This window comes from Nerophis lumbriciformis, linkage group LG13, assembly GCF_033978685.3.
Source record: "Nerophis lumbriciformis linkage group LG13, RoL_Nlum_v2.1, whole genome shotgun sequence".
Lineage (NCBI taxonomy): Eukaryota > Metazoa > Chordata > Actinopteri > Syngnathiformes > Syngnathidae > Nerophis > Nerophis lumbriciformis.
The window spans coordinates 39,259,691-39,279,001 of NC_084560.2; the positions used below are offsets into that span (position 1 = coordinate 39,259,691).

Below are 19,311 nucleotides of genomic sequence, written 5' to 3' on the forward strand. Positions count from 1 at the left end.
TCCGGGGGTCTCCGTTGTGGTATTTTAGGCTTCATAATGCGCCACACATTTTCAATGGGAGACAGGTCTGGACTACAGGCAGGCCAGTCTAGTACCCGCACTCTTTTACAATGAAGCCACGTTGATGAACACGTGGCTTGGCATTGTCTTGCTGAAATAAGCAGGGGCGTCCATGGTAACCTTGCTTGGATGGCAACATATGTTGCTCCAAAACCTGTATGTACCTTTCAGCATTAATGGTGCCTTCACAGATGTGTAAGTTACCCATGTCTTGGGCACTAATACACCCCCATACCATCACACATGCTGGCTTTTCAACTTTGCGCCTATAACAATCCGGATGGTTCTTTTCCACACGACGTCCACAGTTTCCAAAAACAATTTGAAATGTGGACTCGTCAGACAGGGCAGCACGGTGAAAGAGGGGTTAGTGCATCTGCCTCACAATACGAAGGTCCTGAGTAGTCTTGGGTTCAATCCCGGGCTCGGGATCTTTCTGTGTGGAGTTTGCATGTTCTCCCCGTGACTGCGTGGGTTCCCTCCGGGTACTCCGGCTTCCTCCCACCTCCAAAGACATGCACCTGGGGATAAGTTGATTGGCAACACTAAATTGGCCCTAGTGTGTGAATGTGAGTGTGAAAGTTGTCTGTCTATCTGTGTTGGCCCTGCGATGAGGTGGCGACTTGTCCAGGGTGTACCCCGCCTTCCGCCCGATTGTAGCTGAGATAGGCTCCAGCGCCCCCCGCGACCCCAAAAGGGAATAAGCGGTAGAAAATGGATGGATGGATGGATGGATGGACTCGTCAGACCACAGAACACTTTTCCACTTTGTATCAGTCCATCTTAGATGAGCTCAGGCCCAGCGAAGCCGACGGTGTTTCTGGGTGTTGTTGATAAACGGGTTTCGCCTTGCATAGGAGAGTTTTAACTTGCACTTACAGATGTAGCGACCAACTGTAGTTACTGACAGTGGGTTTCTGAAGTGTTCCTGAGCCCATGTGGTGATATCCTTTACACACTGATGTCACTTACTGGTGCAGTACAGCCTGAGGGATCGAAGGTCTAGGCTTAGCTGCTTACATGCAGTGATTTCTCCAGATTCTCTGAACCCTTTGATGATATTACGGACCGTAGATGATGAAATCCCTAAATTCCTTGCAATAGCTGGTTGAGAAAGGTTTTTCTTAAACTGTTCAACAATTTGCTCAGGCATTTGTTGACAAAGTGGTGACCCTCGCCCCATCCTTGTTTGTGAATGACTGAGCATTTCATGGAATCTACTTTTATACACAATCATGGCACCCACCTGTTCCCAATTTGCCTGCACACCTGTGGGATGTTCCAAATAAGTGTTTGATGAGCATTCCTCAACTTTATCAGTATTTATTGCCACCTTTCCCAACTTCTTTGTCACGTGTTGCTGGCATCAAATTCTAAAGTGAATGATTATTTGCAAAAAAAAAAAAATGTTTATCAGTTTGAACATCAAATATGTTGTCTTTATAGCATATTCAACTGAATATGGGTTGAAAATGATTTGCAAATCATTGTATTCCGTTTATATTTACATCTAACACAATTTCCCAACTCATATGGAAACGGGGTTTGTAAAAAGAGGTGGCGTACAATCTTTTGCCACAGTGTGGGTGACACTGTAAGAGGTTACAGGTCGACACGTTTCTCCTCAATTGAGCAAAATTTAATTCTGCCTCTTTTTCTTTGCTTCTTGTCTTGTTTAATAGATGTCATCAGTGTTTGAACCTGACACAGTAATTTGACCATTTTACTGTGTTACGTATAAAACGAGTACAACATCAATAGAATTTCAAAGTATTTTTTACCATATTTGTTGAAATCCTACAAAATAGAATAAGTCTGTTTTTCAGAGGAAACTAATACAAATGAGAAAAAAATGTGTTTTGAGGATGTCTCACTCGCACCAGACTGACAGAAAGCCGGGAGATAGGTTAGCAAACAAGAGTACCCGCTCACCTCCGATGAGCATGGTGCAGATGGAGAAGATCTTCTCCGAGTCCGTGTTAGCCGACACGTTTCCGAAACCCACGCTGGTCAGACTGCTCAGGGCGAAGTAGAGCGACGTCACGTAGCTGCTACGCATGGAAGGGCCGCCGCCCAGGGCCCCGAAACCTGCGGCCGACGCGCCCTCGCCCGCCGTCACGTTGCTGGCGTTCCAGGCGCCTTGAACCTTGAACTCGCTGGAGCTGGACGCGTTCCACTGGCTGCTGTTGGCCGAGGGGATGGTGGAGGAAGTGGGGAACAGGGCGGTCAGGGGCGACAGGAAGTAGGGCGTCCCCAAACGCTTAGCAAGCTCATGCAGCCAACCTGAAAGGTAGAAAAATGTAGAAGTTATGTATAGTTTGCAGCTGTATGCATAAGAGCAGGATAATTATATTATTTATAAATCTAACTTCATCAAATAGTAGCAGAGTACTATAGTAGCTGTTTATAAAAAAAAATCAAGATTTCCACAACTAGATTTTTAAAGGGGAACATTATCACCAGACTTATGTAAGCGTCAATATATACCTTGATGTTGCAGAAATAAGACCATATATTTTTTTAACCGATTTCCGAACTCTAAATGGGTGAATTTTGGCGAATTAAACGCCTTTCTATTATTCGTTCTCGGAGCGATGACGTCACGTGAAGTCACATCGGGAAGCAATCCGCCATTTTCTCACTTTCGTCGGTGTGTTGTCGGAGGGTGTAACAACACGAACAGGGACGGATTCAAGTTGCACCAGTGGCCCAAAGATGCGAAAGTGGCAAGAAATTGGACGGAATTTGTTCAAAATACGAGGGTGTGGGGAAAGCCGACGAAATGGTCAGTCGTTTGTTCCGCACACTTTACCGACGAAAGCTATGCTACGACAGAGATGGCAGGAATGTGTGGATATCCTGCGACACTCAAAGCAGATGCATTTCCAACGATAAAGTCAAAGAAATCTGCCGCCAGACCCCCATTGAATCTGCCGGAGTGTGTGAGCTATTCAGGGACAAAGGACCTCGGTAGCACGGCAAGCAATGGCGGCAGTTTGTTCCCGCAGACGAGCGAGCTAAACCCCCTGGATGTCTTGGCTCACACCGTCCCTTATGCCACCGAAGATGATCAAGAGAAGAATATCGACCCTGGCCTGCTGACATCAACTCTAAAACTGGACAGATCAGCTTTCAGGAAAAGAGAGCGGATGAGGGTATGTCTACAGAATATATTAATTGATGAAAACTTTATTCATTACTCGCGTTTTTTACGTAAATTATTATACATAAACTGTGTTTACTAATAATTTAGCTTAAAAACATTAATTTTTTTCAATCATTCGAGTACATTCGGGTAGTCTTGTGTAATGCAGTATTTTGTGTCTATTTAGGTATGGTTAACCTGAGTGTTGAAATCGTGGAAAAATATATGTTCTTAGCGCGCCTGAATTGGGCTGTCTGCACTCTCAAAGTGCATGTTGTTGCCAAATGTATTTCATATGCTGTAAACCTAGTTCATAGTTGTTAGTTTCCTTTAATGCCAAACAAACACATACCAATCGTTGGTTAGAAGGCGATCGCCGAATTCGTCCTCGCTTTCTCCCGTGTCGCTGGCTGTCGTGTCGTTTTCGTCGGTTTCGCTTGCATACGGTTCAAACCGATATGGCTCAATAGCTTCAGTTTCTTCTTCAATTTCATTTTCTCTACCTGCCTCCACACTACAACCATCCGTTTCAATACATGCGTAATCTGTTGAATCGCTTAAGCCGCTGAAATCCGAGTCTGAATCCGGGCTAATGTCGCTATAGCTTGCTGTTCTATGCGCCATGTTTGTTTGTGTTGGCTTCACTATGGGACGTCACAGGAAAATGGACGGGTGTATATAACGATGGTTAAAATCAGGCACTTTGAAGCTTTTTTTTAGGGATATTGCGTGATGGGTAAAATTTTGAAAAAAACTTCGAAAAATAAAATAAGCCACTGGGAACTGATTTTTAATGGTTTTAACAATTCTGAAATTGTGATAATGTTCCCCTTTAAAAGCCGCATTATCATTATCGGCATGACATAATAATGAAGAAAAATAAAAGTCCTTGGACTGAGAAAAATTATAATTTTGACTCCTTTATTCCAAACAAATGTTTGGCTCTCCTACTATTCACCCTTCAACAAAACCCCATGAAAGCGCCAACGAGCCCTCTATTCCGGACGGGGAGGAGACATTTCAAAGTGAAAGGGCGGGAAGCGAGCGGCGGAGGAGGACAGATGAATAATTGAGCGCGAGCGCTTGAGAATGAACGCGTGTGACGCGGCTGAGCTTCTATGACTGCGCGACATGAGAGGGGGAGAGGAATCATGCAATATGGATGCGGACGCCTATTGATCCGCGCACTACGATCATATATGGCAGCTCGCTCGCCCGTTTGCTGGAAAAAACGTCTCGGAAAAAAGCCAGGACTGTTCCTGTCAGTCAGTCCCAGTCACAACTGATCTGCACCACGGGATGACATCATTTACACTGCAAAAACTGAAATCTAAGTCAGATGAAATATCTCAAATAAGGGTGATATTTGCTTATTTTCTGTCTGATAAGATAATTCTTCTCACTAAGCAGATTTTATGTTAGAGTGTTTTACTTGTTTTAACGGTTTTGGTCCTAAATGATCTCGGTAAGATATTACAGCTTGTTGCTGAGATTTGATGACCTATATTGAGTAAAACATGCTTGAAACTAGAATATCAACTGTTGCAAAGCTGTGTCATCAACACTCACAAGTATAAAACTACTTTTTAAAGTAATAATTTCTTATTTCAAGCATGAAAAAAAATCATGATTTTGACACAATTGTGTCTCATAATTAAAACAGATGACAGCCAAATGGACTTTGCTGTTTTATTTTCAATGAAACAATAGAAAATAGGTACTCATATAATAGTACAGTTGGCACAGTACAGTAAACTGACAGTGAATATTGAAACATTTAACATTTCAAACTATTTTGAACAGAAATAGTTCATGCACATTCAGATGAATTCTTCAAAATTACAATTAAAGAATGTTTGGCCAGGGGCTGTATATATGCGCACTAATTGACTGAAAGAGCACGCACTTGGCGTGATGATGTCATGTTATCCATGGAAAAATGCATTTTTAGACCATATGAATTGCCTGAGCGGCTAGGAGACCCCGAGAGTAACAAGCGGTTGCCTTGTTGCCTTTCCATTAAGAACAATAAATTAGTTTTTAGTATAAGTTTGATGGTTTCAAGAAATGTAATGCCGAGCGCATATCATTATGTCAAGATAATGGCACTAGCGTTTACTTAATTTAAGAATATTTTTCAACATATTGAGCAAAAAGGCCCCTTTTTTTTCTTCTAAGAAAAGTGCACTTGTTATTAGTGAGAATATACTTATTTTAAGGTATTTTTGGGTTCATTGAGGTTAGCTAATTTTACTTGTTTTGGAAAATCTTGACAAGCCAAATTTTCTTGTTCTATTGGCAGATAATTTTGCTTAGTTCAAATAAAATACCCCTCATTTTTGTATTTTTTTTTCTTGTTTTTGAACACTGACTTTTTGCAGTGTGGTCACATGACTTGAGAAGACATTTGTAGCGCCCCCTTATGGGTTGTGGTCAAAAAACTTTGGGAGACATGCTAGCATTCATCATTACAACACAAAGTCAATGCCTTAGGGGTAATTTTATATATATATATATATATATATATATATATATATATATATATATATATATATATATAGTACAGGTTTTGTTTAGTTTTTGACTACCTTAGTTCTATTTCAGCACCCCTGGGTTTGTGTTTTGGTTACTATGGGTGCTGATTATTTTCACCTGCCTCTGATTCGGGTTCGGGGTGCTCACCTGCTCCTGGGCACTAATCAGAGAGCTACTTATTTCTGTTTTTCGCCACACTCAGTCTGGCTGTTTTGTTTGCTCCTGCAACACGGTACTTCCGGCCTCTTAAAGACCGATATTGTACTTTTGAGAGAAAATGTACCTATATTTTTAGGAGAAGTGTTAGGAAAAATGGTGTTACATAATAATGTCATTACTAACATCGTTACTTTTACTGGTAATTACTAATCTAAGTACCGTATTTTTCGGAGTATAAGTCGCACCGGCCGAAAATGCATAATAATGAAGGAAAAAAACATATATAAGTCGCACTGGAGTATAAGTCGCATTTTTGGGGGAAATGTATTTGATAAAAGCCAACACCAAGAATAGACATTTGAAAGGCAATTTAAAATAAATAAAGAATAGTGAACAACAGGCTGAATAAGTGTACACTATATGAGGCATAAATAACCAACTGGTATGTTAACGTAACATATTATGGTAAGAGTCATTCAAATAACTATAACATATAGAGGTACTTTCGACCTCCTCGCTAGCATGGGGATTCTTCGCTGGCTACATCCAGCGGCCTCCAAAGCAGCGGAGTTAAGTACCAGCGTGGACCGTCAACGGAAGACACGTAAGCGGTGTGAGCGGAAGCAGAAGCGGGGATGCCGAGCGGGGCTAACAACAAAGCGAAAGGCTAATCCTCAAAGAAGCGCTAGTCCGGGTGAGAAGTTAGTTAAAATAGAACTAGCCAGCGCCAGGCTGGATAATACCTGCACACATAGCAACTATTTTAGAACAATACACAACTCAAAAATTTTTTTTTCTGTGTCAGAAGTAGACATGCACTCTACTGAGGTGGCAAGTTATGATGCGTTCGGTTTATCACAACATCAAGCAAACAATCGGAAAATTCCCGTCATATCAATTCCTAGATATGGTCGTAATTATTTAAATTGCACTACACATAATAAACACAACATTATTAATATTGCTACTACGGATAATTTCAACAAAAACTCCTCAAAACAGCCCACTACCTATAATATGGGCTTCTTAAACATAAGATAATTATCTTCCAAAACGTTATTAGTTAATGAGGTCATTAGAGACAATAATCTTGACGTTATTGGTCTCGCCGAGACCTGGCTCAAACCAGACGATTTCTTTGCGCTGGGTGAGGCGTCTCCTCCTGGCTATGCGGGAGCGCATATTGCCCGTCCCATTAAAAGGGGTGGGGGAGTTGCACTCATCCACAATAAAAACTTTAATCTTACCCCGAACCTAAATAATAAATATAACTCGTTTGAGATGCTTACTATGAGGTTTGTCACACCGCTGCCTCTCCACCTGGCTGTTATCTACCGCCCCCCAGGACCCAATTCGGACTTCATCAGTGAATTTTCAGAGTTCGTTGCTGATTTAGTGACGCACGCCGACAATATAATCATAATGGGGGACTTTAATATCCATATGAATACCCCATCGGACCCTCAGTGCATGGCGCTCCAGACTATAATTGATAGCTGTGGTCTTACACAAATAATAAATGAACCTACGCATCGCAACGGAAATACGATAGATCTAGTGCTGGTCAGGGGTGTCACCACCTCCAAAGTTACGATACTCCCGTATACTAAAGTAATGTCCGATCATTACCTTATAAAATTCGAAGTTCTGACTCATTGTCAACAAACTAATAATAATAACTACTATAGCAGCCGCAACATTAATGCTGCCACAACGATGACTCTTGCTGGCCTACTGCCTTCGGTAATGGCACCATTCCCAAACTATGTCGGCTCTATTGATAACCTCACTAACAACTTTAACGACGCCCTGCGCGACACCATTGATAGTATAGCACCGCTAAAGCTTAAAAGAGCCCCTAAAAGGCGCACCCCATGGTTTACAGAAGAAACTAGAGCCCATAAATTATCATGTAGAAAGCTGGAACGCAAATGGTGCGCTACTAAACTTGAGGTTTTCCATCAAGCATGGAGTGATAGTTTAACAACTTATAAACACATGCTTACCCTAGCTAAAGCTAAATATTACTCAAATCTCATCCACCTCAACAAAAATGATCCGAAATTTTTGTTTAGTACAGTAGCATCGCTAACCCAACAAGGGACTCCTCCCAGTAGCTCCACCCACTCAGCAGATGATTTTATGAATTTCTTTAATAAGAAAATTGAACTCATTAGAAAGGAGATTAAAGACAATGCATCGCAGCTACAACTGGGTTCTATTAACACAGATACGACTGTATCTACGAAGGATACCGCCCTCCAAAATAGTTTCTCTCTCTTTGATGAAATAACATTAGAGGAATTGTTAAGATGTGTCAATGGGACAAAACAAACATGTTTACTTGACCCATTTCCTGGGAAACTTATTAAGGAGCTTTTTGTATTATTAGGTCCATCAGTGCTAAATATTATAAACTTATCACTCTCCTCTGGCACTGTTCCACTAGCATTCAAAAAAGCGGTTATTCATCCTTTGCTCAAAAGACCTAACCTCGATCCTGACCTCATGGTAAACTACCGGCCGGTGTCCCACCTTCCGTTTATCTCGAAAATCCTCGAAAAAATTGTCGCACAGCAGCTAAATGAACACTTGGTGTCTAACAATCTCTGTGAACCTTTTCAATCCGGTTTCAGGGCAAATCACTCTACGGAGACAGCCCTCGCAAAAATGACTAATGATCTACTGCTAACGATGGATTCTGATGCGTCATCTATGTTGCTGCTTCTTGATCTTAGCGCTGCTTTCGATACCGTCGATCATAATATTTTATTAGAGCGTATCAAAACACGTATTGGTATGTCAGACTTAGCCTTGTCGTGGTTTAACTCCTATCTTACTGACAGGATGCAATGCGTCTCCCATAACAATGTGACCTCGGACTATGTTAAGGTAACGTGCGGAGTCCCCCAAGGTTCGGTTCTTGGCCCTGCACTCTTTAGTATTTACATGCTGCTGCTAGGCGACATCATACGCAAATACGGTGTTAGCTTTCATTGCTATGCTGATGACACCCAACTCTACATGCCCCTAAAGCTGACCAACACGCCGGATTGTAGTCAGCTGGAGGCGTGTCTTAATGAAATTAAACAATGGATGTCCGCTAACTTCTTGCAACTCAACACTAAGAAAACGGAAATGCTGATTATCGGTCCTGCTAAACACCGACATTTATTTGATAATACCACCTTAACATTTGACAACCAAACAATTACACAAAGCGACTCAGTAAAGAATCTGGGTATTATCTTCGACCCAACTCTCTCTTTTGAGTCACACATTAAGAGTGTAACTAAAACGGCCTTCTTTCATCTCCGTAATATCGCTAAAATTCGTTCCATTTTGTCCACTAGCGACGCTGAGATCATTATTCATGCGTTCGTTACGTCTCGTCTCGATTACTGTAACGTATTATTTTCGGGTCTTCCTATGTCTAGCATTAAAAGATTACGGTTGGTACAAAATGCGGCTGCTAGACTTTTGACAAGAACAAGAAAGTTTGATCATATTACGCCTATACTGGCTCACCTGCACTGGCTTCCTGTGCACTTAAGATGCGACTTTAAGGTTTTACTACTTACGTATAAAATACTACACGGTCTAGCTCCAGCCTATCTTACCGATTGTATTGTACCATATGTCCCGGCAAGAAATCTGCGTTCAAAGAACTCCGGCTTATTAGTGATTCCCAGAGCCCAAAAAAAGTCTGCGGGCTGTAGAGCGTTTTCTATTCGGGCTCCAGCACTATGGAATGCCCTCCCGGTAACAATTAGAGATGCTACCTCAGTAGAAACATTTAAGTCCCATCTCAAAACTCATTTGTATACTCTAGCCTTTGAATAGCCCCCCTTTTTTTTAGACCAGTTGATCTGCCGTTTCTTTTCTTTTCTCCTCTGCTCCCCCCTATCCCTTGTGGAGGGGAAGACACACAGATCCGGTGGCCATGGATGGGGTGCTGGCTGTCCGGGGTCGGGACCCGGGGTGGACCGCTCGCCTGTATATTGGTTGGGAACATCTCTGCGCTGCTGACCCGTCTCCGCTCGGGATGGTTTCCTGCTGACCCCACTGTGGACTGGACTCTTACTGTTATGCTGGATCCACTATGGACTGGACTCTCACAATATTATGTTAGACCCACTCGACATCCATTGCATTCGGTCTCCCTAGAGGGGGGGGGGTTACCCACATATGCGGTCCTCTCCAAGGTTTCTCATAGTCATTCACATCGACGTCCCACTGGGGTGAGTTTTTCCTTGCCCTTATGTGGGCTATACCGAGGATGTCGTTGTGGCTTGTGCAGCCCTTTGAGACACTTGTGATTTAGGGCTATATAAATAAACATTGATTGATTGAGAACATGCTATACGTTTACCAAACAATCTGTCACTCCTAATCGCTAAATCCCATGAAATCTTATACGTCTAATCTCTTACGTGAATGAGATAAATAATATTATTTGATATTTTACGCTAATGTGTTAATCATTTCACACATAAGTCGCTCCTGAGTATAAGTCGCACCCCCGGCCAAACTATGAAAAAAACTGCGACTTATAGTCCGAAAAATACGGTATATTACTTTTTTGGTAATGTAACAAGTAACTTTAGTTAATTACTTTTTTTAAAGTATTTTTCCGAACACTGATTAAGGTCACTGACCTACTGAGTAGCCTTGTGGTTAGAGTGTCCGCCCTGAGATCGGTAGGTCGTGAGTTCAAACCCCGGCCGAGTCATACCAAAGACTAAAAAAATGGGACCCGTTACCTCCCTGCTTGGCATTCAGCATCAACGGGTTGGAATTGGGGGTTAAATCACCAAAATGATTCCCGAGCGCGGCCACTGCTGCTGCTCACTGCTCCCCTCACCTCCCAGGGGGTGGAACAAGGGGATGAGTCAAATGCAGAGGGTCATTTCACCACACCTAGTGTGTGTGTGACTATCATTGGTACTTTAGCTTTAATTGTATTTATCCGTCACTACAGGGAAATGAAGCCTCCAAATAGGTTGTGTTTAATGAGCTCTTACAAAATGACTCATTATAATCAATTATCTTTAAGTTTAAAAATACACTTTACTTAAAATATTTCAATGTTACTATCATTTTTTACATGGATAAATCACCCTGAGCTCCACTTGTCCAACAGTCAGCAAATGTGTTTATTTTGCTGCAGGGATCTAAACGACATTCAGGTGATAATATCGTATGCTTTTGTCAGGGGAAAACAGGAAATCGATCTTTTTGGCCCGCCTTATCATCTTTTTCACAGTAAATCTTTATAGTGGAAAGCGTTCATCCGATGCTCAGGGGAGCTGTCCGCGGTGCTGAACTCATCTGGCCTGGAGATTGGAACTTAAGTGGTCATTAGAGTGATGAAGCGTGAATGAAGGAGTTGTTTGAGTTCATTTTGGGGAACAAGGAACACAATTACTGTGCATTCTGATGAATAGACCTCATCGTTTCCTCCAGGCTTTATTCGCAGCTACTGGCAGTAGACGCTTAAGCTGTAGTTAATAATAAGGAGCTGTATTTAAAAAGACAGTATTAGATTGAAGTTGAACTGACCAATGTCCCAGGATCCAGGACTTTCTAGCTCCCTGCGGCCAATGAAGTACCAGACGCAGGCCATCCAGTGCGCCAGCAGGGCGAACATGGACATGAGCAGGGTGAGGACCACGGCGCTGTACTGGGAGTAGCGCTCCAACTTCTGCAGGAGGCGCAGCAAGCGCAGCAGACGCACTGTCTTCAGCAGGTGGACGCCAAAGTACTGCGGAGACATAATGGCGTCAGATCCCAGGACAGTGTCCATTTGTCCCGTTCGACACTCAACAGTCGTCAAGACAAAATCCCAAAATGTAGTGAGGCTAAATCGGGCTGCTGACCTTCCCTTTAAAACGGGTGTGTTTTTAAAACCTTCTCATGAAATTCAATATATTTTATGATTTTTATTGAACATTATATCTATTAGTTATTTTTTCCAAAACAATGATCTACCTTAAACACTTCAATTACCCCTCATTTTGAGCAACTGTAGTGTCCTACAGTTGCTGGGTGTTTGGTCTACTGTATGAAATTAAATATCGTTCGGATTTTCTAATTGGGGAAAAATAAGAAATAAAATTAAAAAATTAAAATTAAAATTCAGTTTAAAATGTAATTACTTTTTTGAAATTATAGAATACAATATACTTTTTATTGTCATTGCACATTAGGAACAACAAAATTGCGGAACACTGATGGCAGGAGCTACCATGCAAGGTACCGTATTTTTCGGAGTATAAGTCGCACCGGAGTATAAGTCGCACCTGCCAAAAATGCATAATAAATAAGGAAAAAAACATATATAAGTCGCACTGGAGTATAAGTCGCATTTTTGGGGGAAATGTATTTGATAAAAGCCAACACCAAGCATAGACATTTGAAAGGCAATTTAAAATAAATAAAGAATAGTGAACAACAGGCTGAATAAGTGTACGTTATATGAGGCATAAATAACCAACTGGTATGTTAACGTAACATATTATGGTAAGAGTCATTCAAATAACTATAACATATAGAACATGCTATACGTTTACCAAACAATCTGTCACTCCTAATCGCTAAATCCCATGAAATCTTATACGTCTAGTCTCTTACGTGAATGAGATAAATAATATTATTTGATATTTTACGCTAATGTGTTAATCATTTCACACATAAGTCGCTCCTGAGTATAAGTCGCACCCCCAAATTATGAAAAAAACTGCAGAAAAACACGGTACTGACCACGATCTATCAGGAGCAGTTAGGGTTTGGTACTTTTCTCAGAGACACCTCGACAGCCACTCTACCCACTGAGCCATGCTGCCCACCCACTGAGCCATAAGTGATAATACAAAAACATTATGGCTGTAGGCAACCTCCTGATGTACTTGAAGATAAAATTGAAATGGCGTCAGATCCAAGGAAAGACAAAAATCACGTCATTTAAAAGCGCAATGCAGCTAAATTGTGCTGCTTCCTTTTTCTTTAATAAGGATGTCTTTTCAAAACCTTCTCATGAAATATATTTTATTGTAATTTTTATCTGACATTATATTTATACGATTTTTTCAAAACAATGATCTACCTGAAACAGTTTAATTAACCCTTCAATTTGATTCACCGCGCAGCCTCCTATCGTTGCTGAATGCGAGGTTTACTGTACAAAATCAAATATCTTTTGGATTTTCTAATTGACAAAAAATAAAATAAAAATTACAAGTTAAAATGAAGATTTTTTTTAATTTTTTTATTATGTAGTCCTACATAATAACACAAATAAATACAAACTGTGAATTTAACTTTAAAAAAAATGAATGAATGAATTTAATATAAATAATAATACATAAATATTGACAAAAACAGATGTGGCTGTAGGCAACCTCCTAATGTAGTCTTAAGGTAGGTTTTAAGCTTTGGTATGAACAAACTCATTGGCTGTATTAATGAGCGATTTGTATTATTATTATTATCAACTTTTACAACATTGGTTCTGTTGTTGCTGTGTTGTTCTAACATGCTTGTTCATAAACAACCACGTGGTTATAGAGAGAGCTACGTTTTCCTTTCCACTTTCTCATGCACTCCATTTTGACTGCTGACCTCAAGACATGCGACTCTAAATATTCAATGAAGGATCTAAATATGCCATCAGCAAGGATTTTATTTTTTTTATTTTTTTAAATGAACATATGACACATATTATAATTCTTATGCTTATAATGAGGATTTTTATCTTTTTTAAAGATAAAAATTAAAAAAAAACATTGAAGACACTTTATGTGCAGCAAGTGGTTCTTAACCTGGGTTCGATCGAACCCTAGGGGTTCGGTGAGTCGGCCTCAGGGGTTCGGCAGAGCCTCTGCCGCAGCAGTCAAGACACACCAGACTCATGAATTGATTAACGTGGACCCCGACTTAATTAAACAAGTTGAAAAACTTATTCGGGAGTTAACATTTAGTGGTCAATTGTACGGAATATGTACTGTACTGTGCAATCTACTAATACAAGTTTCATTCAATCAATCAATCGTGTAAATAAAAACTTCTCCCTATCGGTGTATCTGTACTGTAAAGTTAACATTTGAATGACAATAAAAAAGGAAGTCTAAGTCTAAGTATTATGGATACCCCCAAACAATGTTCCCTCTAATTTTCCATCTGATTTGCAAGTGTGTAATTTGTTGTGAGTTCATGCACATATAACTTTGTCTTGAATTTGAACAAAAAAAAATTAAACATTTTATTTTTCACTAAAGAAGGGTTCGGTAAATGTGCATATGAAACTGGTGGGGTTTGGTACCTCCAACAAGGTTAAGAACCACTGATGTTGACTCACCACGCTGACGTTGAAGGCGTACAGGAGGTCAAAGGGCAGGGCGGCGATGAGGTCCACAAAGAGCCACGTGGTGACGTAGTGGACGCAGATGGAGCGGGCGTCGTACACCACCTGGCCCGACGTGCTCACGAAGGTCGTTCGAAAGTTCAACGCAATGTCTGATATGAAAAGAGAGCGAGAAATGACATAAAACGGTACAAAGGCCTATTTTCAAACTACTGATATATTTGCAATATGAATAATAATTTGATTGCATTTTCTTTTTTTTCCTGACAAATGCTAAGAATTAAATATTTTGTCTTCAGGCTCTGAGAAGAAAACGCAAGGACAATTATCTTTTATATAAAAGAAAAAAGACTGTGTCAAAACACTCAAGTGAATAGTGTTCATCATTGAAAATTTTGTTTTTTTAAAATAATGGAACCTCTTAAGTTTTGGAATATTTTGGAATTTTGGTGAAATACGTGTTTTCCACGTCGTACAACAATTCAGAACACTATAACATATGTTAAGTCAGGAGTCACCAGGTAGCCCGTAAGGACCAGATGAGTAGCCCGCTGGCCTGTTCTAAAAATAGCTCAAATAGCAGCACTTACCAGTGAGCTGCCTCTATTTTTTTAATTTTATTTATTTACTAGCAAGCTGGTCTCGCTTTGCTCGACATTTTTAATTCTAAGAGAGACAAAACTCAAATAGAATTTGAAAATCCAAGAAAATATTTTAAAGACTTGGTCTTCACTAACAGACAAAGAAACAGATAAGAGATTTGGTGTCCAGTTCAAAGTGTGACATGATTTATTAAAAAATTTGAGAGTTGACTTTTATATTTGACATGAGTTATTATTTGTACAAACATGGTGCAAAGGCATTCATGATTTGTTAAAAAATGTTAGTGGCTAGCTAGTTAAAATGGGATATTGTGATTTCACAAGACTGTCTTAGAAGTGATCATTTGAAAATGTTCAATTTGAAAAATGTGCACTTAGAGAAAATATAAAAATAAAGTGTTGCATATTGATATTTATCTGTTTCTATATATATTTATTGTGAGAAATCATTAACATGATCAGTGTTTCCACAAAGATAAATATCATTAATTATTAATAATAACATAGAGTTAAAGGTAAATTGAGCAAATTGGCTATTTCTGGCAATTTATTTAAGTGTGTTTCAAACTGGTAGCCCTTCGCATTAATCAGTACCCAAGAAGTAGCTCTTGGTTTCAAAAAGGTTGGTGACCCCTGTGTTAAGTTAACACTAGAAAAAGAGTGCAGGCCTCAGCCAGGCTTTATCTTCAAATAGTAAATAATCCTTTTTTAAAAAGATGGCAGCAGAACATGGCTACTTCAAGTTCCACAGCATTGAGCATGGGTGTCAAACTCTGGCCCGTGGGCCAAAATTGGCCCGCTGTGTAATTTCACTTGGCCCTTGAGGCGATATCGAATTAACACTAAAGCTGGCCCGCCGATTATATACAAGCATTCTTGTTTGGTGTGGATTCACAGTGTGGTGTATATTTCTAACAGTGTTAAAGTTGTTTATACGGCCACCCTCAGTGTAAACTGTATCGAGTATGTGTTGCATTCACGTGTGTGTGTGTGTGTGTGTGTACAGAAGCCGCACAAATCTTGTGACTGTTAGAATGGATGAAAAGCGGATGTGACGACAGCTCGTAGAGGACGTTAAAGTGAGTACCTTGAAGGTAGAAAAGCGCTATACAAGTACAACCCATTTTTTAAAGGCAGTGCCTTTAAGGCACGCCCCCAAGACTGTGGTCCGGGTGGACTACAAGACATAATGACTGATGAACACCTTTGTTCGATAATGAAGGTTGCCTCAGCTCAAAGCCTGAGCCCCGACATTAATGAACTAGCATCCAAGAAAATATGCCAGGTATCTGTCTTGGGCACATCAGATTAGATCAGTGTGTTGCAAACTGAGCAGTTTAAAGTCCTGAATGGTTGGTTTATTAATTTATTATTTTATTTTCAAATTTATTAGCCTGTGGAAAAAGTTAATGTTGATATTTACCTTAGAAGGCTGCAAATAGAAAAGAGGTATTCAATTTTTATTTAAACTGTATTTGATATGCCATTGATATTTTTTTATTATTATTATTTGAAACTCGATTTTGCATGTCACTATAAAGTTATATAAGCCTTGCTTGTTCAATATTGAATGCAAACCTTGTTTGGGTCCCTATTAAAAGGTTCATTTGTTCAACCTTGGCCCGCGGCTTTGTTCAGTTTTAAATTTTGGCCCACTCTGTATTTGAGTTTGACAGCCCTGGCATAGAGCATCACCATGGTTACCCCGAGACCGAAGCTTTCACGACGTTACATCAGTTAAGACATCATTGTTAATTCACCACTCAGGACTCGTCCACGAGAAGCGAAGTGTTCACCTTGAGAAGAATTGAGAAGAAAGAAGAACTACAACAAAATAATAATTCAAGATGCTCTGTCATCGCACGCAAGTGAAGAAATGAAAGGAAGTCCGTAGACACATCTGAGTTCGTCGGCACGATTAGTTGTGACAAACGGCGTATCGACTGACAGGAGGTCCCGCATAAAAGTTGTGGGTGGCTGGTGTGATTGAATTTGCGAGCGGACAACTCTCCACGGATGGGCGACGGCTCACATTTCCTTATCCAACGACAGAAAACAAAGAGGCTTTCTAGGAAATGACCTTAGAAGTAATGTTCACTGGTGCTAATGCTCATATCCTTCCTGTGATGCAAAGCTCTCATTAAAAAAAACTTGAATATTGATGAATATCATCCGCAATAAGACAAACTCTTCTCTAAATGGTGGCATGTAAATGTGTGGCTGGCATGTACAGTACTGGTGAGTTAGTGTTAGGGTTCAAAAGTCACAATGTTTATTTTTACACAAACAAAAACAGATGTTTGGTTGATAAGAGCTGTTTGGACCTGTAGTCACTTTTATGCCATATTGTAATAACTAAGCTGCAGAAGACCTCAAACGGGAAGTAAATCTAAATAATGAAGGAGGGCACAATTGGCACCATGGGAACATTTTTAATTACCGGGTAAAAAGAAATAACTATGAGCCCCTACAGTAGGGCAGAATATATTCATTATTAATCATTTTCAATAACGTGTGACAATAATGGAGTAAAGTTCCACAAGCAGGCAAAGTTGTTGCTCATTTTTCTCAACATGAGTTCAGTGCAAACTATACAGTAGTTTCAAAAATGAATTTCTGGCTGGCTGAAATATTGTGCAAATTCTTTTATAAAATAATCTGGTCGAGTTCTCAATTGCAGAATGATTAGCAGGCCCAACATTACATTTTATTCATTAATAGAGAAGGCTAAAACATTGTCATGCAGCAATATGAAGACAATTAACTTGCATAACATGTAATGTACAGAATATCAGAAGCATTTAAGGTAGACATATCAAAGATTACATTACTAAGCATCTTTGACAATCAAAGCATGGTCGTAACATCAACATTTTGTGTTATTAACGTGTGAAAATGCTATCTTAACATGGTGTAGCTCCTTATCTGAATGCAAGTGCTCCTAAAGCAGGAATACAAATTCTGTATTCCAACAAAATGCAAAATCCGGCAAGACGCCAACGCATTGAGGTATTTTTTTAGTTTTTCATTAAAAGCGTGTTTGTCCTATTTGTTTTGAGCCGTTTCAAAAAGCATAACGTTTAAAGCACATTTCATTAAAGCAAACTATTTGTCCAGTTATGGTGTTAAAACTAGAACATTATTTGTCTAGGGCAGGGGTCGGCAACCTTTACCAGTCAAAGAGCCATTCTAACCAGTTTCACAAATTATAGACAGCAATGGGAGCCACAATTTTTTTTTGATATTTTAAATGATATAACACTGCATGCAAAGTCTTTTTTTTACTTTGTGCTATGAAAAAGGGGTCTCAGACACGCTGCCCACACCTTTATATGGAATTAGAAAGCTGGTGCGGCAAGCAGGTTTTAAATGGGTGGCGCTTGTCAGTGTCATGCGTGCCGTGATGGTACAGCATATAGCGCCCACTACAACCGGCGTGTCTGATAAGCCTCACGTTGTACGGGGATTCCGCTTGCTCACGTAGGTGACAGCAATGCATACTTAGTCAACAACCACACAGGTTACACTGACGGTGGCGGTATAAAAAAAACTTTAACACTCTTACTAATAATGCGCCACACTGTGAACCCACACCAAACAAGAATGACAAACACATTTCGGGAGAACATCTGCACGGTAACACAACATAAACACAACAGGACAAATACCCAGAATCCCATGCAGCCCTAACTTTTCCGGGATACATTATACACCCCCGCTACCAAACCTCGCCCACCTCAACCGACGCACAGAGAGAGGGGGCGGGGGTTGATGTGTGAGGGAGCAGGGTTGGGGTGGGGGCGGGGTTTGGTGGTAGCAGGGGTGTATAATGTAGCCCGGAAGAGTCAGGGCTGCATGGGATTCTGGGTGTTTGTTCTGTTGTGTTTATGTTGTGTTAAGGTGCAGATGTTCTCCCGAAATATGTTTGTCATTCTTGTTTGGTTTTGGTTCAAAGTGTGGCGCATTATTAGTAAGAGTGTTAAAGTTGTTTTATATGGTCACCGTCAGTGTAACCTGTGTGGCTGTTGGCCAAGTATGCCTTGCTGTCACATACGTGTGCAAGCAGGAGATGTATATTGTATAACAAGTGTTGAACTGGCACGCTGTCAATACAGATTGTAGAGGACGCCAAATGTTGTATCGTCATGGCACGCCCTTATAATAGCTGTAAGGGTGAATATTAATCCGGGGAGTTTTCTGCGAGAGGCACTGAAATCCGGAAGTCTCACGGGAAAATTGGGGGGTTCAGCAAGTTAGCTGCTGAGCCGCATCAGAGTGATCAAAGAGCCGCATGCGGCTCCGGAGCCGCGGGTTGCCGACCCCTGGTCTAGGGTAAACGTATTAATGATGAAATAGTGATATCTATCTGCCATTATCGCGGTTAATTATGAGTTAACTATTAACAAAATGCGATTAATTGTAAATATTTTAATCAGCCCTAGTCACAA

The 19,311-nt window shown here is 40.4% G+C and overlaps 1 protein-coding gene across 1 annotated transcript in view; it reads right to left on the reverse strand.

Annotated features, from left to right (window-relative positions):
* kcnh3 (potassium voltage-gated channel, subfamily H (eag-related), member 3) overlaps positions 1–19,311 on the reverse strand; it is a 96,982-nt gene that overhangs the window by 44,771 nt on the left and 32,900 nt on the right. The window contains exons 5-7 of the mRNA XM_061970828.2: positions 14,256–14,413; positions 11,462–11,663; positions 1,993–2,343 (exon numbers count right to left, since the gene is read on the reverse strand). Coding sequence (XP_061826812.2) covers positions 1,993–2,343; positions 11,462–11,663; positions 14,256–14,413 — 711 coding nt within the window. The remainder of the gene's footprint in view (positions 1–1,992; positions 2,344–11,461; positions 11,664–14,255; positions 14,414–19,311) is intronic.